This window comes from Danio rerio, chromosome 4 (assembly GCF_049306965.1).
Source record: "Danio rerio strain Tuebingen ecotype United States chromosome 4, GRCz12tu, whole genome shotgun sequence".
Classification (NCBI taxonomy): Eukaryota; Metazoa; Chordata; class Actinopteri; order Cypriniformes; family Danionidae; genus Danio; species Danio rerio.
Window position 1 is genome coordinate 18,389,702 of NC_133179.1, and position 23,871 is coordinate 18,413,572.

Here is a 23,871-nt window from a genome sequence, read left to right on the forward strand (position 1 = left end):
AAGGGGACAATTATGTAACATGGTGAGCATACTGAAGTGATCCAGTATACTGAGCATGTGAGCTACCTGTAAACTGTGTGAAAACGGTATTCTTTAGTCCGGACACATTTATTTGTAATAGAAAGGAAATATTTTTTGTTAAAAAATTAAAATAAAATATATAAAATGAGATATAAAGTCACAAGTGACTCATGGGTATTTATTAAGGATAATAAGAATAACAAATATTCTATAAACAGTTATTTTCCACCTGGTGTTAAATGTTAGTGACATCTTAATATAAATAATCTGTATTTACAATGTTAGTCGCCCTGCTTCACCCATATTCTCTGACCTCATGGCTCGGCTTAAAGAACATTTATTAAACGGCACATGGCCTAATAAAGGTGCCTCCTTCTCTGTAAAAAAGCACATATTGCTTAGACAACTCTATATTTTCCTCTTAGCAAATAGTCGCCTCCATATAAAATTGGTAAAATTACTTTAATTAATACATATACTATGAAAAATCTGAAAAATATGAAGTGTAAGACTTATGTAAGGCAATTTATTTAAAAACATAAACAAAAAAAATTTGAATACTGAATCATCTTTATTTTTGAAGTATGCCACAAAAAAGACTCCATGTGAAACTTATTATTTTGTTTTTTTTCAATAAAACCAAAACCAAGTGTATTATGCTGTGTAGTGTAAACCATTATTTAAAACAGTCATTCTTTAAATGACTTTAACAGTCAAAATATGATGAACCATTTGGTTGAGCAGGCAGTTAAGGGAGTCTGTTAATGGATCGCAGTGCACTAAATAATAATGAATTGATTTTTACAGTATTACAATACCACTATATGTCGAACCAATAAGTGTGCATGTTTGTCAGAAAGAGGATTATAATAATCTGAAATATAATGAATTGTATTATAAAAAAGACATTATAAAGTAAATCAATAATACAAAAAGACTAATAAAAGTAACAAAAACAGAAGATTCATTATCAAAACATCAACTACACTTAAAAAGAAACCTGAAAATACAAAATTATGAGATTATATTTTTATTTTATGTTATTATATACATGAGCTCAGCATAATTGAGTGCACCCCATTTTGAAAATCATTATTTTATCTATTTCTCAGTGAATATAGGCAATGTTTTTTTTGTGCATTTAAACAAACAAATATATTTATTAAAATAGTGTTTTAGTCACCAAACAAATTTAGAAATTAAAGGATAAAGCTATTAAATTCAAGCAAAATATTGCAATTTTTTTCAATTATGTTGCTTCTCTTGATTTTTTTCTCTTTAAAGAAAAATTATTTAATAATTTTCTGTAACATATACATTTGCTGTATTAGTTTTTGGACTGTTATAGTAAGTTATTTTGTTAGATAAGCTCCAGATTTAGCTTTAGTATTGACTAATCTAATGTAAATGCACCAATATAGTATTGTTTAGCTTCCTAATAAAAATAAGAATGTAAAAGATAGATTTGTGAGGGGTCAACTTATATATGCTGAGCACTGTAAAATGGTCAATGTGTTTTTATGCCAGCTAATTGATAATTCAGATTTAAGTTGTAACCTAGAATAAAAACACACACAAAAGAAATACAACAGTAGCAAAGAAGTCACAATCAGAATAAAAGCAGTGTATCAGCTTTGCCACCTACTGGAGACAAGTGAACAATGCGGGAAGTAGGAGATAATGGTCTGTTTTTATTTGTTTTGGTTAGTACATAACTTTTGCAAGTGTAAAAAAAATAAAAATAAAACATACACCAATACATTTTAAAGACTTTTTATCTGCATGGGGATATTCAAAGTGCAGAACAAGTACAAATCCTAAATGTCATCTTTTCGCTGAGCATAATCGGCTGACCATCAAGAAAGAAAATTAGAAACCAATTTAACCCTCCTCCTCTTACCAAGGCAATTAAGATATCACAAGAGTGCGAAATAATGAGGTCATTCATCTCTCATTTGGATCCTCACGCTGCTTTCTTTGCACCACGCTGGCTCTGTAAAGTAGAAAGTGTAGTGACACTGAACTGGTAAGTCAGTTTCTTTTTCACTTTAATGATCTCCCCCGAGCGGCTATAATTTCGCAAGGCCCGGGACATTTTCTGGTAGGTCATAGGCATTCGATTCCCCTTCCTTTGACCCCACAGCTCCGCCACATGCTCCTTGTTTTTAGCAGAAAAGCAGAAAACACCAACCGAAGCTGGTACCCAGGATACACAATGCGCCATATCTGGATCCTCCAGCATCTCAAATAAGAAGTGAAAAAGACGCAGCTTTTTCCCTGCAATCATATACAGATGATTGTGGTCAAACTGTTTATGCATGAAGGCCTATGGAAAGCATTTCCCATCAAGCAGGTATTATGATAGGTGTAATTAAGATAAGCATCTGAAGGCCAGACAAAATGAGGGAGAACTGAGATTCTGGGTTGGCAGTTATGGGCAGGACGAGCTGCAGTTCCCCTACAGGTTATTCTTCACTTTGAGATAACATCTAAATAAACCACAAAAGCAGAACTGACCTTTCTCTGCAGTTGTACTGCTGGGCAGTGACTTGACACGCTTTTCAGGTGTCGCATGCAGAATTAAAGGGCTTTCTGCTGCCTTTAGGGTGTTTATTCCTCGCCCGTCCGATATGTTTGCTTTGGGCAAAGATTCCATGACCTGTTCGTTGAACAAAAGTGTTTGGATTCAGAAATGAAAAGTTTCAGCGCTCTAAGAAATATAAAACAGCCTTTTTTTTGTCCACTTTAAGTGCAAATAATGTCTATTCCCGGTACTAATATGTACATTTAAAGCAATAGTTCACCAAAAATGTCAATGTCCTCATAATTTATTAACCCTTGAGATGACCGTATGCAGACCAACACAGTCAGAAGAGCTTTCAGTTTTATCCTGGCTCTTTAATGCATTCTGGGTAGTGGCCCTTGTTTATAGTTTTCAAAAGCACATAAATTAATAATAAAACTAAGCTGTATGATGCCAGGACGTTATCACATATCATATTCCAGCGGAAGTCAGTGATTTTTTTTTTCTAATTTAAACATTTAAAATATTTTATTAGAGGTTGTCAGCGAGGTCTTAAAAAGTATAAAAAATCGATAAATAAATCTAGGGAAATTTAAGGCCCTTAAAAAGTATTTCAAGGTAATAAATTTGGTATAAGTATGCTAAAGTACGCCTGATTACCTTTGAATAATGGGATGCTGTGTAGTTTATGAAATCAAACAAATCCTGCTAGATTTGACATCATGCTGCTATGTTTACTATAGTAACTAGGGAAACACTGTTTTTCCTGCTGTTGTAAAGGCACCACCTGCTGGATTACCATTTTTATTTAGTATATAAATACACTTTTAGTTTAGGATTCGTTTCTTTCTAAATCAGTATTTAGTAAATATACTGCAAGTTAAAGTGTCTGCAATGTTACTGGTAATAATGTCTGTAAATGTATGCAAAGAGTCTTAAAAAAAGGTATTGAATGTATTTCAATCTCTGATTCCTGTATATACCATTAAGAAAACTCATCAATCTGCTTCACAAGACAGTGTTAACCACTTGGTGGTGTAAGATGTTTTACTTACTTTTAGCTTTTAAAAAGGGCCACTACCAACACTATTAGCCACTCTACCCAACACTATTATACAACAACTCTGGTTGTGTTTGTCTAAAAGAAGAATGCCATAAGCACAGAGGATGGATTTTTATATTTGGGTGAACTCATTTCTTTAAAATACCAATGTGGATCCTTTAGGTACAAGCACATGTACCTTTTGAAAGTGTACTGTCCCAGTGACAGTTTTGTACCATTATTTCTTAAAAGGAATGACACAAAGTGTTAACATGAATGTTTCACCTGAGTTTCCTGTCCTGAAACTTTGATGAAATTCTCCTCATCTGGCCGTTTCTCTGCAGAAGTGTCCACAGAGCCACTGGATGATGTGACAGAGAGATCCGTCACTGCAGGTGTGTTAGAAAAAGAGTTAGTGGTAATAACAGGCAGGCATCCTAACCCCTAAAGTCGGTGTTCTTTTCCATTGTGTGTAAAACTTTAGCAATTTCTGAGTAAAGGTTCTTTCCACACCTTTTTCACTGCAATGTTTTCAGAGCAACAGGTGCATGTTAATTGGTATTAAAATAAAACAATTTGTTTAAATCAATGTTCAATTAAATTAGTTCAGTATAAAAAGAACAATGATAAAACAAATTACTGTACTGTGGTTTTGTTTCTAAGAAAATCTTTGTATTTGTTTGTGATGATTTATTATTGTGACTTGCATGTTATTAATTAATCTTGAATGTTATTAATTTGTAATTATTCATTTGTAACAAACAATGGTACACTGAAAAAAATATTCATTGGATTTGCAAAACAAATTTAGGGTAAGTTGTTGCAAACAATTTATATGGGCTGAATTTAAACAAACAAATTAAGTTGAACATTTCATTCATTAATGTTTTCTTCAGCTTAGTCTCTTTATTAATCCGGGGTCGCCACAGTGGAATGAACCGCCAAATTATCCAGCACATGTTTTTCGCAGCGGATGCCCTTCCAGCTGCAACCAATCTCTGGGAAACATCCATCCACACTCATTCCCTACTGACAATTTAGCCTACACAAATTACCTGTACCGCATGTCTTTGGACTGTGGGGAAAACTGGAGCACCGAGAGGAAACCCACGTGAACGCAGGGAGAACATGCAAACTCCACACAGAAACGCCAACTGACCCTGCCGAGACTGGAACCAGCGACCGTCTTGCTGTGACATGACAGCACTACCTACTGCATCACTGCGTCGCCCAAGTTGAACAATTCTAAATTTAATTTCTTTAAATTCAGCCCATATACTACAACCACTTACCTTAAAAAAATTGTAAATCCAATAAATCATTTTTTACAGTGTAGTATATCAAGTAGATTTTGTAGTAGATTTTAAGCATGCTTATATTAAATTTAATATTAAATAATAAAATATTTGACATGCAAATTGTTCACTGGTGACAAATGGTCTGCATTTGTTGACATGCATTGGTGTGTCAATAATGACAGATTTTTCGTTTTTGGTTGAGCTGTTCCTTTAAGCTGTTTTCTTACTGTCCCATAGAGCTTTTCTGTGAGATTCCTGCCTGTAGTGCTCCTCTAGAAATTCCAGAATCACCTCCAAATCCGTCTGATAATCCTGCGGACTGTTCTGGTAAGAAGAAATATATATTTTGATCTCACACAAAATAATGATCTACCAAGTATTTGGCTTGCAATGACACAATAGCTGATATACCAGAAAATAAATTTGAAAATGCAACATTTAGAAAAATAATCCTTTGGTGACACTGTAAAAAAATGCTGGGTTTCACACAATGTCTTTATGTTGTCCCAACACAAATCGATTTAGTTACGTTTTTTTTTTATTTATTAAAATATTAAGTACATTTGCTAATTTAAGTGGATTGCACAAAAACAATTAAGTTGTTCCCCAAAAACTCAAGAGTTGTGTTGTTGCAGCTCATTTTAAATAAGTACTTTAAGCAAGCAACAAAAAATCTATATATTTTTAATGCATGTTAAAATATTCCATTTAAGGATCACAGTGCAGCAAAATATTCAGAAATTGTCATTTTAAATCTTTTGTTGTTAAAGAGTTTTTAGTCATTAAAAGTGTGATAAAATTTAGTTTAATCACTTATTTTTTTAAGGACTGGTCGGAATAAGTATGTTGGTTTATTTATTACATGAATATATCAGTTATACTAAAAGGTACCGGAACATTATTTCATCCATATTTTGATATTTTAATTTCACAAAAGTGATGGAAACAGTTTACTTGCACTTGTATAATACATCACTTTTGTAAATGTAATGTGATATGGACACCTTTGACCTTATGCATAATTACACTGTTAAAGTGATTTGTTACTTTTTAATATTATGCTTAGCTGCATTTACTTAACACCTTTAAGGAAATGGATTTGCTCACTTAATTTTTAAAGTAAAGTCGACTAATCACTGTATATATTTACACTTTTTACATGCTCTAAACAACACTAAAGCATATAGCAAGTATGTTGTGAATGACCAATTCTTGTTATCTAAATGTGCAACTACACAACAAGGACACCATAAAAAACGGCAACATAAAACAACAAAACATTGATTCTTACCATATTAGTGTTACAGATGTGATCCTCACTGTAGCTTTTCCTGTTACAAGTGTCAATCTGTTAATGAATAACCAATAACCAATAAGTTAAGGCTAAACTATTACTGTTTATGTGCCATGTGCTTTACAAAGTAAACTGTGCTTGCTCAAATGTTTCAGACTCATTTTATAAGTGAGTGAACGGACCTTTCTACAGTGATCTACGACCATACATAAATAACCAGACTTTTTTTTTTTTTTTTACCCAAAACCACAGCTTCTGTGGGCCCAACCATTCTCACACACACATACACACATCATGATCTTGAACACACATCTCTAACCTCCACCTTTATGGAACCAGTAACCACATCCTCTCCACTTTTAGAGATAACAGCCACCACCAGTTAACAATGACACACAGACAGAACTAAACCCACGCACATTCATTCCTGTTAAATTAATCTAGAGCTCTAAAATCAAGAAAACATGCTCGCAAAACTTCAATCATAAAGTCTGTAAGAGACCTGTGTTTATTGTCCAGTATGGAAATTATTATACAGCCGCACCGCATTAGTGTTTCATTGCTATCTTACAAAGAGGAAGGTGATTTGAGATCGGTTTGTAATACAACACACACAAAGCAGTCACAAACAATCGTATCTCTGTGAAATGAGATGAGCTCGGCCCAGTGTATTTGCAAAGAAATCAGCGTAAATGTTTATACAGCGCACACCGATTACAGTCGAGAGTTTCATAAACAAATGAAAAGGGATTGTTCAAGATAGAGAAGTTTATTTGAGCGATACATGTATGATACTATGTAAACAAGTTGAAAAAGAAGTAGAAGGCTGGCTAGACACAAACAGCAGATTAGAGCATGAATATGATTTTATTGAATAGAAGAAGCTGGATCATTTTTGCAGTTGCCGTTAAACATGGTGATTTTTAAAGACTTTTGAAATCTACAAAGGTGTGAAGTTAAAAACTTTTAACAACTTGAAACCTTTTGTCAAAAGTTATGCGTAAAAATATATATATATATTTTTTTTTGCTGTTTTGTAAAAATAAATGTTATTTGGATCAATATTTTGTGCATAAAACAAACATTAATCTGTTTTCAGTTTCCAGATAATGTTTACACATTGTTGTTCAAAAGTTTGTTGTCAGTAAGGTGTGTTTGTTTTTGTTTGTATATTTATTTATTTATTAAATTAGCTTATCTATTTGTTTGTTTGGGTTTGTTTCATTTATTTGATTTTAGTCGTTTTAGTTTTATATCGAAAAACAATGATAATGTCAATTAATATTCAAATGGTCCTTTAGAAATAATTGTAAACTTTGATTTAAAATATTTCTTCATATTATATTAAGAAGTGTATAAATATTTTAATGGAAATCATGTTAAACCATCTGTTGTTACTTTTTATGAATTGAAAGTTATCTATTTAAATTTGCATATCTAAATATAATATTTTGTACATATCCTTGTACTTGTTAATTTTTTAAAATAAATTATAAACAAAAGTTGACTGGAAGTCATTTTTACCAACAGTGATCAGATTGTATAGTAAATCATACTAGATGAATTATGCAGAATTCTAATAGCATTAGTACTGTAGATATGGACTAATGGACTAGTATCTACTCGTTGTTTGAAACAAAGATGTGCAGTAGGAATTGAATTTTATTAATATAATTGCCTCTTTATACAAGTAATTTATTTTATAGTATGGAGAACTCTGCTGTGACGTGAATTTCCCTTTGGGATTAATTAAGTCTAAACAAGCAAACAAACAAATTAGATTTGTATGTTAGAAATCATTAAAAAAGTCATTATCATTAAGCTATCATTAAATCAATAAGTCTTTACAATAACTTTTGATCAATTTAATGCATCCTTGATGACTCCAAACAGTACCATTTACATGCATGAACTCTTAATACACAGTAGCAAAAACATCTTTTTTCTTCACGTTTACTACGTCATTATTGATTGCAGTGCATCTCCAATCTTTTAAAGGACAGAGATTGTACTCCTGACTATCATTGAGCTGAAACTGCAGTTTTAGGATCCATTGTGAGTACAGTAGCGAGATCATACTCGGTCTGATATGAGTATTGACCATACCAGTAATGGCAGTCCTGTAGAGGAGAACTGTAGTACACATGCTCCGCAGAGCCAGGCTGATGGAGCGGTATTTCTCTGGACGAAGGGCCCGAACTGTAGCCTGACAGTGAGCTCAAGCGCTGCAGTATCGCTGGGTTAAACTGATACGTGAGTTTGCGGCGCACCTTCACGATTTCTCCCGTGCGGCTGTAGTTGCGAAGAGCGCGGGCCATTTTCTGGTAGGTCATGGTTTTGCGGTTGCCTTTGCGCTGACCCCAGCATTCGGCCAGTTTCTCTTTGTTTTTGGAAATGAAATGAAAGACTCCGCTGCCTCGGTCCGTCCACTGGATGGAGTCGCCCATGTTGTCATCGTGAAGAGCTTCGTGCAGATACTCATATAAACGTAGTTTCTTGCGGCCTGATGAGGAAGAGAAATGGACAATGCTTTTAGTACTTCTGTGTAATGAAGAACTCAGCTTTGTTCAGAGTTATGAAGCGTGGAAGTGCTGTACAGTTGGATTCATCGACACACATGAGTAGTTTTATGTTTTTTTATGTTTAACTCTCATAATGCAATTAAAATCTGTATGTTTTTTATTTTTATTCTGAGGTTATATTACAACCATAGGTTGCAAGGTGTTGCTAGGAAGTCAAAATATAAACTAATTAAATAACTTAATTAATAAAATTAACATGTAAAGTTATATATAATATAAAATTGGCTTGATAATGTGTCATTCAATGGATTTTAAGGTTTAAGTTTTGTAACTAAGGCCTAATATATCAGTACTTTCTACAGAATGAATTATTAATGATGGCATGTGGAAAAGCATGTTTTTAGCATCTTAATTTGTTTGTAATCATATTATAAATTCATTGAAAAGCTGTAAACACTCTGATTTAATATATTTATAAACACAGATATGGGCAAAATTGTTGGTACACTTCAATTTAGTTCAGGCCAGTTTGATTAGTTAGTATGCCTAGTTTATGCTTCTTCTGAACCACAATTCGAGAGTATTATCATGTTCAATCATTTAATATCAGTATTTTTTTCAATTATTCAGTACTTATTTTATTAACCATAAGTTATTTATGTGATGACTGTGGGATTTGCTTCCTTCACTGGAGGGCTAACAACAACAATTTTGGCCATGTCTGAAAATTAAAGATATTTACTCCATTTTGTGAAGTGAAACTGATTTAAATTTCTAATGTGTTATTCATGATTGCTCAGCAGCAGTTTGCATTTACTGTATGAAACCTACATATTAATAAAAAATAAAAAAAAGACATGAAAAGTAATATTTTACACTGGAAAGTTATTAAATAAAACATTTAATGTGCATAATAATATTTTATTTAATTTTGCATAATAACAAGATTTTAAAATGGTCATTTATTTTTGTAATAGCTGGATTTTAAGCAGCCATTAGTCTCACACAGTCCTTCAGAAATCATTCCAATACGCTAATATGAAGTATTTATTTTATAATGTTGAACAAATATGTGAATGAAATCCATTTACATTTATCATGCTTTAATAATTTGTTCAAAAGGAACCAGACGCAAGCTGTTTTGATGGTTATATTGGTCACACGTTGCAATAAGGTTTCATTAGTTAATGTATTTAGCAACATAAAATAATTATGATTTCCCAGTGGTAGGTTGCGGCTGGAAGGGCATCTGCTGTGTAAAACATATGCTGGATAAGTTGGCGGTTCATTCCGCTGTGGTGACCCCAGATTAATAAAGGGAATAAGCAGAAAATTAAATAAATTGATTGAATGATAATCATTATGAACAATACTTGTACAGCATTTCTTAATCAGTTCAGCATTTATTAATGCATTATTAAAACCCAAATTCAGGCTTGTTTACATTAGTTATTGCACCATCTAACATGAACCAACAACAAATTTTAACTAACATGAACAAATACTGCGATAAATATAATGTTCAATGTTCGTTTATGACGTTATTAAATGCATTAACTAACATTAACTAATACAACCTTATTGTAAAATGTTACCGTTAGATCTACTTAAAATAAATTAAATCTACTTAAAATAAATTTACATTTCAGAATAATAATAACTATTTGTATATTTGGAGTCTTGACATTTGTAAGGATTTATAGCCTGCCTTGAAAACTTTGTTATTGTAGTTGTTGTTTCCTTCAGGTTAAAACAGACCTGAATGCATTATGAGGCTTCGATTATTTTCAAATTGTGAAAAATCAAAACTGTTATTCAAGCACAAAATGAATCAAAAACAAAGTACAGACTAAAAACATGTAATAATATGTCACCTTTCCCGTGCCGCTGTGGTAAATTAGCGTAAAACGATGAAGTCTCAGTAGAACACAAAGACCCAAGAGACACGTCCGGGATAACATGAGGCCACGACTGCAGACACACACAGACAAACAGACAGGTTTCCAGTTACAAAAAATACAAGATTAAAAGCATCACAACTAACAGCTGAATGAGTTGTAAACTCACTGAGGATTCATTCCAGTCATATGTGGATCCTGGAGGCTCGAAATGAGGTGTGAACTGATAGTATGAGATGGCATGTCTCACAGATGACTGCTGACTTTCCAGATTCTCATAGTATTTATTTTCTAAAAGAAAATGTTAACAATAGGTATGCAATAGTAAAACGATAACAGTACACATGAATAATTGCAGCGTTGGATCAAACTAAATGTTGGGTTTTTGGGGGGAGATAAAATTTAAATGATTTAAATCTTTTTTTTAATCCAAAATGAGGTATGTCTGTTTTTGATCCAATGAAAACAACCCAGCATTTTGAGAGTGTAGTAATTGTAAGTATGATGATATAAAAATGTAAACAATTTTGATACTAACAGTCAAATCTATTAAATAATTCTGTACAAATGCTGTGATAAATCTCATGTAAAATCTGAAATATTAGACAAAAAATATTGACATCATATACGTGTGTGTGTGTACATTGTAGATTCAATACACACATGAATCCATATATTATATATATATATATATATATATATATATATATATACATACATACATACATACATACATACATATATATATATATATATATAGAGAGAGAGAGAGAGAGGAGAGAGAGAGAGAGAGAGAGAAATTATAGCAATGATATATGAATTTAAATATCTAAGCACTAATATAAAATAATATATAAAGCAATAGATAAAATAATAGGAATGATAATGATATTATATCAATACACTTTTAATTAACAACATTTAAAATACCAGTAGTAGTATTTATAAATGTAATAATAAAACATTAAATATATTCATTAAATATAGTCATACTAATTATAATCACAATAATACTAATAACATTGTTGTGGTAGTAGCTTTAGTAGTATTAATAATAGTAATAGTAATAATAACTATACAAATAGTAACAGTAGTATTAGTAATAATAATTACTATTAATAATAATAAATGATGGTTATAATTTCATGTTACTGAAAAGCAGAGGTTTTATTAATGTCATTTTCCAAAAAAAAAAAAAAAACATACTTAACACTTCAAGTGATAATAGAAGTGTAAAACCATGTGTAAAAACATCATATTTTATTAAATCTACCTGTGTCATAGTGCCGTATCTGAGAATGACGCTGAATAACATCAATGGCATCCTGAAAATCTTGATTGATATCATTTTCAAGAGACCCCTGTGAGAGAAAAAAATATACAAATATGATCATTTCAGAATTACATAATATAATATAATATAATATAATATAATATAATATAATATAATATAATATAATATAATATAATAGAACATAATATAATATATAATTAGAGTTTAAGTTTAATTTTAAATAATAGGTTTAAAATAATGAAGCAAATAAATACAATTTCAACCTTACTAGAAGATGCTTGAGTCAAAAGAACTCACCATTCTGGCCTTGACAAATCTAACACTTCATCTATGTAGAGCTCAACTGTGTTCAACTGGAAATGTCCTCATGCAGTGATTATAATGGACAAGATATATTGTAGAAGCACTACTGTTTTACTGGCCAACATGGCAATGCGGCCAGTTTTATACTTGAGTCCATTTAAATGTGTCACGTCAACATAACATGGAGCAGTCAATGATACTTTACTTCTCTTTTTGGAAATGAAGACCAGGTTAAGCTCATAGCCTCTCATTCCTGTAATCTCCATATCTCCATCCATGAAAAAATAGATAGAGCGAGAAGGAAAGAAAAAAAGAACGAGGGACTAACCACTAGTTTATTTTTGGATTCCCTCTCCTTTGTGAAAACATTTGCATTTCTGCTTAGAAGCTTTCAACGGCACTTTAGTTTATTGGTCCTGTAAAAAAAAAAAAAAAAGGAGATGCATCAGACAATAACAAATAATCACACGAGGGTATTAAAAAACGGGATTGCTTAGAAATCTTATCTGAGGTGTAACATGTTTATATGGACTTTCATGCAAATCTATAAAATCTAAATGGCGATTTTATTATTTTTTTTATCAGATTCTGTGCATGTGAAAAAAGCATTTGTGGATTTTTTTTGTTTGTTTTTGTTTTTTACAATATATATATTTTTTTTTTCATTTTGTTTTGTTTTATGTTTTTACATTTAATTTTTTTAATCATTTTTTTGTTTTGTTTGTTTTGTTTTGTGTTTTTTAGAATAATTACAATAAAATATTTATTTAATTGATTTGTTTTTATAATTCAAAAATACATATTTATTTGTTTTGTTTGTTTTGTGTTTTTTACGGTTTAAATTTTTTATTTATTTGCTTTATAAAGTTATATATTTTTAAATTTTTTATTATAATTTTTTTGTTTTTGTTTGTTTTGTTGTGTGTTTTTACAGTTTATTTTTTATTTATTTATTTGTTTTGTTTAGTTTTTGCAATTTATTTATTTATTTATTTGTTTTGTGTTTTTGCAATTTTTTAAATTATTATTATTATTATTTATTTATTTATTTTTTATTGATTTGCTTTGTTTTTTATGTTTTAACATGTTTTGTTTGGTTTGTGTTTTTAGAATTTTTTAAAAATTATTTATTTATTTGTTTTGTTTTGTGTTTTTACAATTTTTTTAAGTTAATTTGCTTTGTTTTTTTTTAATGTTTTAACATTTTTTTGTTCTGTTTTGTGTCAAGGGCATCACACACCGGACGCTCTGCACGCTGCTGCAACAAGGCGCGCACATGACAGTTGAAGGTATCACACACCAAATGCGCACATTCACATGCTATTTTAAATGAAACTATTCAGACGGTGCTCTATGGTGTGGCAGAAATATGAACAGTGTCCTGAGCCGTGGCTGGGCACTGCCAACAGCCGCCGACTTGCGGCGCTGGTGTGTGTACCCTCATAGAAACCTGTTTAGAATTTTGTAGTGCATGACGCTGCGCGTCGTCGAGCGGCGCTTCTGGTGTGTGACCCCCTTAAGACTTTTGTCTTATTTTTTGCCCTTTCTAATTTGTTTTGTTTTTACATTTTTTTAAATCTATATTTTTATTTATTTGTTTTGTTTTGTATTTTTACAATTTTATTTTATTTATTTATTTATTTGTTTTGTTTTTACATTTTTGTTCTGTTTTGTATTAGACTTCTGTCTTATTTTCTGCCTTTTTAATTTAATGTTATTTATTTATTTTTTTTACTTTTATTGACTTCTGTCTCATTTTTTAAAGTATATCTATGTATAAATGAATTGAATTAACTTCAACTCTCGATTGTTTACTCCCATTTTATTGTTGTTATTTCTTATATAATTTTCATTCCTCTCCTTAATCTGTCTTTTCCTAACTCAAAACATATAAACGATTTAGAGATGTACATTTCTTACCAACACACCATGTACATTTCATCACACACCAAAAACTCGCATAACGCACGTATTTGTGCTTTTTTTTAGTTTTTTTTTACTTCTCTTGTTTATCTTTAGACCTGCTGTATCTATCCAGAAACATTTTCTCCAACTTTGTTTTTTTTCTTCTTTTTTTTCTTTCCCTACATATCCTACTTAGTCTTGATCGAAAAAATAGATTCCAAAGCCTTTGCAGGAAAAAAAACAAAAAAGACATTATTTTCACAACAATCCTACGCACAATAAACAGTTCCTTCTTCTATTCATTTGGCATTCATATTAGCGCGATTGTCAACTAAAAAGACAGAGAACAACATGGAAAGGACATGCTTTTGGTGTATCAGGAGAACAAATGTTCAGATTTAGTGCCATTTCAATGCACTTCGTTTCTATTGTTCCAAGCTGATAAACCAGCAGTTCATTCATTTTGCAGTCTCATGACACAAGTTTTAAATATCAACTGACTGGCTCCTGAAGTTCCCCTTTCAGAGAATGAAAGTAAAGTGGCTGCTGATAAAAGATGTTTATGAGACCCTCAGCTTTTCACTCCACTGTGATTATCGCTGTGTTTGTGCATAATCAATATTATAAATGTGCGCTGCATGCCGGCTAGAAATTTACAACCCAGAACTGTGTAAACAACTTAATGACAATGCCTAATCAGTTATATTGTAAATCGGCTGGAACTAATGTTATGCGGGTTAGGTTTCTTGAATAGTTGCAGATTTATATGCATAAAATAATGTGCATCTTTTCTTTTTTTCCTTTTTTTTTTTTTTACAATGATTTACAAAAGGAACTGAGTGAAATGGCAGAATATCAAATTTGTGATTTATAATTTTGGCATATTGGCACACAACAAAAATAACAATAAGATGATATACTGTATGTATATATATATATATATATATATATATATATATATATATATATATATATATATATATATATATATATATATAAATTACAGAATAAGCATGTCACGTTATTTTTACATAAATATATCTGCGATGCTGAATCACATCATTTCACCCATATATTGACATTTTTTTAAAGTAATTTGAAAATAAAATCATATAACAATATTTATATCTACATTTATTATATTTACATAAATGTAAAATGTTAAACTATTTCTTAAATTATTTACATATATAGTTAAAGTCAGAATTTTTAGCCTCCCATTTATTTATTTTTATTTTTTTAATATTTCCCAAATGATGTTTAACAGAGTAAGGAAATTTTCCCAGTATGTCCAATAATATTTTTCTTCTGGCAAAAGTGTTATTTATTTATTTATTTATTTTGGCTAGAATAAAAGCAGTTTTAAATTTGTTCAACATTATTTTAAGGTCAAAATTATTAGCCCCTTTAAGCTATATAGTTTTTTCCGATAGTCTACAGACTGAACCATCATTATACAATAACTTGCCTAATTACCCTAACCTGCCTAGTTCACCTTATTAACCTAGTTAAGCTTTTAAATGTCACTTTAAGCTGTATAGAAGTGTCTTAAAAAATATCTAGTCAAATATTATTTACTGTCATCATGGCAAAAATAAAATAAATCAGTTATTATAAATAAGTTATTAAAACTTATATTAAAATATGTTTAGAAATGTGTTGAAAAAAATCTCTCCGTTAAACAGAAATTGAGGAAAATAATAAACGAGGCTTTTGACTTACTGCAAAACTTACTTGCCTTACTGCAAAAAGGTAACTGGTTCGAGCCTTGGCTGGGTCATTTGGCATTTCTGTGTGGTGTTTGCATGTTCTTCCTGTGTTTGCGTGGGTTTCCTCCGAGTGCTCCGGTTTCCCCCACAAGTCCAAAGACATGTGGTACAGGTGAATTGGGTAGGCTAAAATTGACCATAGTGTATGTGTGTGAATGAGCGTATATGGATGTTTCCCAGTGGTGGGTTGCAGCTGGAAGGGCATCCGCTGCATAAAACATATGCTGGATAAGTTGACGGTTCATTCTGCTGTGGCGACCACAGATTAATAAAGGGACTAAGCTGAAAAGAAAATGAATAAATGAATGATATACATTAGTTTAATTAATACTTTTTTTTGCATATTTTGATGTAGACACACACAAATCTTTTTTTTGCTGAATTTTTTTCTACTTCCCAAGATCTCTCACTCAGACAAATTGTTGCTTTTATGTTGTTGTTTTGTTCATTTGTCCTCATTTGTAAGACAAACATAAATGTAACCAACAAACTCAGTAAACACAGATTTAAGCCAAATAACATTAATTTGATCAAAAATACAGAATAAAAGAGTGTATAGTAATGTAAAATAAGTAATGTAAAGTAATATTACAATTTCAAATATCAGTGTTACATTAGGGCCTACACAATATATGGTTTTAGCATTGATATTGCAATGTACGAATCTGCAATAGTCCCATTGCAGAATCAACCATACAAAATTGGGATTACAATTAACCAGGAACGACAGTTTAGAACATGTTATTTTACATTTAATTACTGACTTTCTGTACATCAATACTGTTAGACTCCTTAGAAAACTATAAAAGTGCTGTTTGTTTCTTTCTTTTCTTTTTTTTATCTGTGATTTAATTTGTGTATTGTATTTTGCATATTTTTGGACAATTTTGTGTCCAGATGCACTCCCCCCTGCAAAATCAGCCTAACCAAAATAAAACTATGAAATATTTCCAAATATTAAGCTAAAAACTATATTCATATCACAGAAAAACTAAATATTGCAAGGCCAGTGTCTTCCAATATTGTGCATCGCTACTTACCACTGACCTTAAGAATATATGTTGCTTAAGTTTTAATAACTCTTCTTATAATTATCATTTCATTTTTTTTGTTGAAGCTTTTTGTGAGATATTTCATTCCTTAAGAAGTACTGTAGATTTTTTTTAAGATAAACTTCTGTTATTTGAAACAAATAATTTAACAATATATATATTAAAATGCTGCTTTTGTGTAAAAAAAAAACTGTGAATAACATAAAATATGCAGTATATCACAAGCATGTTTTATTTACACTGGGCACACTGGTTTTCATCTCTCTTTTTTTATGGACAGGTTTGTAACTGTTTTGTGCACTTGTGTGGCGAACTGTGGAATTGTTTTTCCTGTCTGTTGCGGATGATAAAATGTGGGGAAACTCTGCTTGAAGTGTTTGAGGAGCTTTCCTCCGCTCTACATCACAAGGTCTAAACATTTTCACTTTAATCGTCAGCACATTTACATAAAACCTGTCAAGCGGTAAAGAGCTTTAACAAGTCACCATCTGACATTTTAAATTAGTGAACGATAATACCTGAGCATTTAACAATGCAAAATAAAAACAGTGACTGAAAGAATGATTCCCTTAAAATAAGCCTTTTGAATCCGTCTGCATCTTTCCAAATGTTTGAGTTATTTTTTTTACTGGTTTATGAATTTATGTTCGTGTGTCACGCCTGCCAAAGTATTTACATTTTGTAGTGCAGCAGTAGCGAGGGCTTTATCTTTTCAAACAAAGAGCTGCTTTCCTTCCCCTTCTCTTCAAGCCGTCTATTCAAAAGGGCCATTAATACCAAACCCAATGAGGGAAGGGCATAACCACAGCATAGCTCCTATTCAACTTCTTTATTTACTGGCACTTAATCAAAATAAGTTCCCAAAGTTGCGGGCACAGGTAAACAGGTCACTCAAGCTGCCTGCTGAAGTTAACCACTAGCAGAGCTTAGCCATTCTAGGTGACAATAGAATACCGCTGTTAAAAGCTTCTGGTTTATATATATATATATATATATATATATATATATATATATATATATATATATATATATATATATATATATATATATGTGTGTGTGTGTATGTATGTATATATTTAAAAAAAAATAATAGTAATAAGTAATTTCTAATAACTAATATAATTCTAATTCTAATAATTCTAATAACTAATGTAACATACCACAGTATTTAGTGCAATTTAAAGACTTAACTAGGCCTTAACTAGGCAAGCTGGGTTAATTAGGTGGCATGTCATTGAATAACACTCTTTTGTTCTGAAGAACAAAGAATAATACGATTTGCTATAAGAATTTCCCTGTTGAATATAATTTGGAATATATATATATATATAGTTTCCAATATAGAATATAAATAATAGTTTCCAATTAATATATTAATAATTTTCCCTTCAAAAGTACATTGAAATTGTTGCATTATTCAATTGTTGTCTTATTCAGGCTTCAGACATGACTAAAGTAAAAGACTGTATGTAAGAAAGAAAAATCAGTGCATCTACAGTATTTTATATTAAAACTAACGTTCTATGCTTTAAGGCTTCATGTGAATGATTTAAATCTTTATGTTTTTATCCCAAATTTTTTTTCTTTTCATTTTGTTGATTTCAAACGTCTTTCGCTTGTTTTGCAAATGAGTGGATGAATGTCATTTGTCTTGCCCTTTCAAATACTTCCTGATATCCCATTACTACTTAGTGATGCTGCACAAACTGTACGTTTCCTACATCAGGGTATCTGCAGGCTCTTAAAAGGTCCTTAAATGTCTTAAAATTTCAAAAACGTAATGTTAGGCCTGAAATATTGTTTTGTAGGTCTTAAATCATTTTAAACGGATCTTAATTTTCCCTTGTTTATGTAAAGCTACCCAATCAGTACAACACACATCCAATCAGCTGCCAACAATACATCTCAGCAAACTTTTAGCAAAACTATATTTATAACCATGCATGTTGTCCATACATTTAGTTTTTAAAAAGTTTTTTTTTTTATGTTGAAAAATATTTTTGTATTCAACTAGGGTCTGCTTGTTTTGACACGTTATTTAAAATATGTGACTAAGAAATAGATCATTAGAATTAGTTTTTTGATGGGGCAAGTAAATTTATTTATTTTTTATGTAAAAATTTTTTTTTGCCATTAAAAAAAATACTTAGCATTTAGCCCTCAATACAAATGAAAAAGTCTTAAATTTTACTTTGTGAAACCTTCAAAAATCCTGTATATTGTTGTGTAAAATGTAGAAAGAATCCATACATCCAAAATCACATACTGAGTACATGCTACATTTGAATTTAGACTTACTATTATGTTTTAAAGTATGAACGCAGCGAAATGCACAACGTCTGCCATGTTTTCATTATCACATGACCTACCATTCATAAATCATCCACTGCTGCCTTATGGTGAAGTAAATAATGTGCCTAATAAAGTGGCCAGTGAGTGTACAGTAATTTAGAAAAGCATGCAAAACGTAAGTGTTTTAACTAAAGCTCTTGGCCGCGGCTTTCAGCATCAACAGTCCTTTATTTGCATATCAATGTAATTATTTAATGGATCCACAGTTCTCTTTCATGCTTATCTAGGCATGCACATGCTTGTATAAACTTTATAATGCAATTATTGACAAAATGGAGATTTGATGAAAGCAAAACAGGCGAGAACATCAGCCACTTTCCAAAAATATAAGCATTATGTGGTAATTACTATTGCAGGACTGTTCACAAAGCTTCAAGATGAGGTATTTGTTTATTGGCACAGACATAAAAGTATCCAGATTCAAGAGTTTGCTTATGGATGGTCAAATAAATATATCCACATTTTCAGAACTACTGGGAGTGTGCATTATATTTGTTATTGTAATTAGATGATTATACACTGCTTTTGGTACAAGTGCCCCAGGTACAGAAGTAATAGGGCAGAACCATCCCATTTACATGGACATTAAACATGATACCTGAGCTGGAAAACAATAATAACCGTTTATATTTGATCGTATATTTTTCCTTTCTCTTTCTTTCAGGAAAGCCCTACAGCTAGCTGACAGGATCCCACAACAGCGAGAGGATTTTAATAATTATTGCACATACAGTTTAGGGGTTTTCCCCTGTCAAAAGAGCAGCCACTTGCTCTGGAGTCACGTTAGCGAAGGGAAATGCGATCAGAGATGAAAGATATACAAATGCGAGTAACATGGTTGCAAAGGACATGACAGTAAACATAAAGCAATCAATCAAGTCAGTTCTGACATTGTGCAACATCAAGCAAAAACATACGTGAACACACCTTCAACCACAAAACGTATTGTGTGTGACTCAATTGTCTGAATTAAAGCAAAACAAGGTGAAAATTGCAACTGAGCCATGAAGCGACACTTTATGATTGTTTGTGTCTTCATAATAAGTGGAAAAATAGCTTTATTATTGTTGATCATGATCACATTAAAGTGCTATTTCAGCCTCCCATATTAAAGGCTTGGGGAAGTACAGGCATACACATATAGTATTAGGTGGTTACTAATAAATGGATTTTAAAGTAATATAGTTTGGCATTTGAAAATATATACTTCAAATAAACGTGAAATTTGCGCAAAGAAGAAATGATCATATTAGTTTAAATGTTGAAATGCCTAAATATAGTCACTTAAGGGGGAAAGACATTTTTTTTCTATATTCAATTATATCCTATATATATATATATATATGTGTGTGTGTGTGTGTGTGTGTGTGTTAATATACTATTTATATGATATTATTTAGTATTATATACAAATATAATAATAACTATTATTATTATTATTATTATTATTATTATTATTAATAAACATGACCCTGGAACACAAAACCGATCCATGTCGCATGGGTATTTGTCTGGACAAAATATGGATTTTTCTTTTATGTCAAAAATCCTTCTAATATTAAGATTAGTTTCCATGTAGACATTTTAATTGTAAATATATCAACCTTAATGATCAATTGCTAATATGCATTACTTAAGGACTGTATGTCAATTTTAAAGACGATTTGGGTGATATTTAGATTTTTTTTTACTTCAGATTCCACATTTTCAAATACTTTTATCTTGGACAAATCTTGGTCCCATCCTAACAACCACTATTAGTGAAAAGCTTATTTATTCAGCCTCTGGAAGGTGTATATTGACACTTACGACCAGAAATATTGACACTTACGACCAGTGTTGGGGAAAGTTACTTTTGAAAGTAATGCATAATATTATTGAGGTAGTCCCCTGAAAAAGCAACTACTGTATTTGCTTTACTTGGTTACATTTTACAATCTGTAATGTTACATTACTTTTGAGTTTCATAACTTGCAGATTTTTTTTTACTTTTTCTGTTAAATAGAGGCGATTTTTGTCGTATTAGTTACAGAAAAATGACTGTCCATTGAGTCAATTTCTTTTTCAATGGTTTCAAAATAATAAACTCATTCTCTCATTGAGTGTGTGATTATTTTTAACTCAGCACTTCATTTTCATTCAGCAGTTTATAATTTTTAAAAGCTAATTAATTCATATTATATAATAATTTTTTTTAAGTAACGCGTTACTTTACTCATTACTTAGAAAAGTAATAGTATTACATAACTCGTGTTACTTGTAATGCTATACCCCCAACACTGCTTATGACTGGTTTTATGGTCCAGGGTTTGATGTTTTATAACATTGCATTATTTTATTACAATGTAAAGATACAGTATCTATGTATATGCACAAGTAAACTTGATAAATATGTATTTGATGTTTTTAAACATGCATTTAAATGTATATTTATTAACTAATTTATTAACGACATTTTTGAAATAATTGAAAATTCATGGCTCAGTTAATCAAAACTTCTCTTATGGCCTTTATGTTCATTATAAATATGTTTGTGGATGGAGAAGTACCCATGAAGTCCGATTCAGGATGTTTCTCCCATTAATGTGCGATTTGATAATAGATCATCAGAACTAATCCAAAACACACACACAAAAAAAACATCAGGTTTCAGTCAAGACAACAGGAAGAAGTTTCCACATGAGCTCAGGAGCATTCAGTGTATGTAGTAACCATGTTTCCTCTTCTCTGTGTGACAGTCCTGCAGTGCTGCCTGCTGGAGCCTTGGGTCCGAGTCTGTTGTCCATTAAAAGAAAACATCCTCTCCATGTCTTGGAACACATCATCAAACATGTCTCCACCGAAAGAGCTCTGGAAGTGCCTCCTGTGCCTGCTGCGTGCTTCCTCATGGGCCTTAAAGTGGCTCTGGAAATGTCTTTGGTTGTGAGAGTGAGGACTGTGTCTGAATGCATCTTCAAAGTTGAAGTTAAAGTGTTGATGGAAGTGCTCAGAGCCTCCTCCGGAGAACGGACGGCTTCTCGTCTGATCATATTCCTTCCGCCGGTTGTCATCTGATAATGTTTCGTAGGCTGGGAATGACAGATGCGAAGATTTAATAAGTGATGAACACACAGGTGTGGTTTTGAACAGGTATGTGATGGTGACTCACCTTCAGCAATCTCTCTGAACTTTGCTTCTGCGTCAGGGCTTTTGTTTTTGTCTGGGTGGAAGCGCATGGCTAGTTTGTGAAAGGCTTTTTTGATCTGCCGGTCAGATGCATCTTTGGGAACCCCCAGGATCTCGTAGTAGTCTTTCTCAGCCAGGATGAGCTCTGAGATGAGCAGAATGCTCACAGCCACTGTGAACACTGACTGTGCTGTAGCCATGTCTGTTAACAGGAAACAACACTTCATTTGCTGCGAAAATTCACACCCATACTTATCAATCCATCTTGTTGATGTATAACAAAAAACATTTTAGCTAAAATAGTAAATAGTCTTTGCTATGAAGCATAAGAATGTGGCCTGTTTAATCTTTCCTTTTCTCAGAGAAAAAAAACTTTAATTATATAGTGTAACAAAAAAAAAGAAAAAAAATCTTGTCAGGCTTATTTTAAAGTCATTTTTTTCCAAACCATTTTACCTATTTGTCAGCAAGAAACGGGAAAATCATTTCAAACGTAGGCTTTTCTATATTTTTAAAAGTACAGGTCAGAATAAGTGTGTTTTTACTGTATTATTAAAACTTATTATTTCACCACTATTTTCACATTTTATCTTCTTAAACTTATTTGAATGGTCAAAGTAGACACTTGAATTTAATAAGATTCATGTGTATATAAAATTAAAACTGAAATAGTGAATCTTTCCTCCATTAATCTTGATATTTGCATTAATTATGGCCAAGAAAAAGAAAGATGAGGTCTGTATCAAAGCTCTCTGAGACTTAATGATAGGCTATGTTATGTTTGTTGTATTTCAACAGTCTATTACTCATTTACATTAGATGCTGATTTATGCGTCAGGTCAATCCATTGTCCAGAAAACAAAACCATGTCAAAATGAGACAGTTCCCTTAAAGGATTTGGTTTTATTAAAGCAAATATATAATTTCATATGTCATTCTTTTCATATATAACCGGACATGTTCTTGACAAGTTGAAACTGATTTAAGCTTTCAACGCTATTCTCACAGATGCTTATATTAGAACAGAATTCAGAATTATTGTCTTACATTATAGCAACAACAATACGTATATTAAGCTGTAATTTATGCTTAGCGGTAAAAGAAAATGTCTGCTTTTAACTTACCCGATGCTTTCAGTCCCAAAGTTGCATCAAGCACAGAACAGCTGATCGCTTTTCAGAGCGCAGTGACAGTGCTGAAGTTTACTGCACCACGACTCGCAACGTGATTGGCTGATTCCCGCGATGAATGACTATAAGCGTTTTCATTGGTCCACATCGGGTGCACATGGAACACTTCTCGGAGCGTCACTTCCTGTTTGTTTAGCAGGATTAGTGAGGTGTCATCCGCATACCGCGAAAATGCGCTGTCAAACTGCAAACTGAAAGTGGTTTTTGTTTGGTTGTTCTTTCAGACTTTGCTACCGTTTGTT

The 23,871-nt window shown here is 31.7% G+C and overlaps 4 protein-coding genes across 5 annotated transcripts in view; 1 reads left to right on the plus strand and 3 right to left on the minus strand.

Annotated features, from left to right (window-relative positions):
• The window catches only part of apaf1 (apoptotic peptidase activating factor 1), a 93,880-nt gene that overhangs the window by 19,514 nt on the left and 50,495 nt on the right, over positions 1 to 23,871 (plus strand). Inside the window, exons 6-9 of the mRNA XM_068219732.2 lie at positions 3,932 to 3,982; positions 5,123 to 5,212; positions 13,425 to 13,485; positions 22,013 to 22,403. The gene's annotated coding sequence lies outside the window, so the exon portion shown is untranslated. The remainder of the gene's footprint in view (positions 1 to 3,931; positions 3,983 to 5,122; positions 5,213 to 13,424; positions 13,486 to 22,012; positions 22,404 to 23,871) is intronic.
• On the minus strand, positions 1,693 to 6,318 carry spi2 (Spi-2 proto-oncogene). The gene is made up of 5 exons (XM_009300320.5): positions 6,177 to 6,318; positions 5,113 to 5,209; positions 3,873 to 3,976; positions 2,539 to 2,680; positions 1,693 to 2,298 (listed from the first exon to the last, which is right to left on the minus strand). The coding sequence occupies exons 1-5, from the start codon at positions 6,177 to 6,179 to the stop codon at positions 1,985 to 1,987; spliced, it is 660 nt and encodes a 219-aa protein (XP_009298595.1). The 5' UTR covers positions 6,180 to 6,318; the 3' UTR covers positions 1,693 to 1,984.
• On the minus strand, positions 8,030 to 12,309 carry spic (Spi-C transcription factor (Spi-1/PU.1 related)). The gene is given in 5 exon segments (NM_001004621.2): positions 8,030 to 8,682; positions 10,576 to 10,672; positions 10,769 to 10,890; positions 11,873 to 11,960; positions 12,191 to 12,309. Coding segments are annotated over 5 exon segments (792 nt in total). The 5' UTR covers positions 12,194 to 12,309; the 3' UTR covers positions 8,030 to 8,200.
• On the minus strand, positions 21,590 to 23,617 carry dnajb9b (DnaJ heat shock protein family (Hsp40) member B9b). Of its 2 annotated transcripts, NM_001024393.1 has the most exon segments (3): positions 21,590 to 22,342; positions 22,423 to 22,641; positions 23,564 to 23,590. In NM_001024393.1, coding segments are annotated over 2 exon segments (600 nt in total). In that variant the 5' UTR covers positions 22,640 to 22,641; positions 23,564 to 23,590; the 3' UTR covers positions 21,590 to 21,959.

Excerpts from the sequence above, each read along its gene's own strand:
- dnajb9b (XM_073946061.1), bottom strand. The coding sequence starts at position 22,639 with ATGGCTACAGCACAGTCAGTGTTCACAGTGGCTGTGAGCATTCTGCTC.
- spi2 (XM_009300320.5), bottom strand. Across the intron at positions 3,977-5,112 it reads CAGAAAAGCTCTATGGGACA|TGACGGATCTCTCTGTCACA; the intron begins GTAAGAAAACAG and ends ACACACCTGCAG. Across the intron at positions 2,299-2,538 it reads CAGTACAACTGCAGAGAAAG|GGAAAAAGCTGCGTCTTTTT; the intron begins GTCAGTTCTGCT and ends ATATGATTGCAG.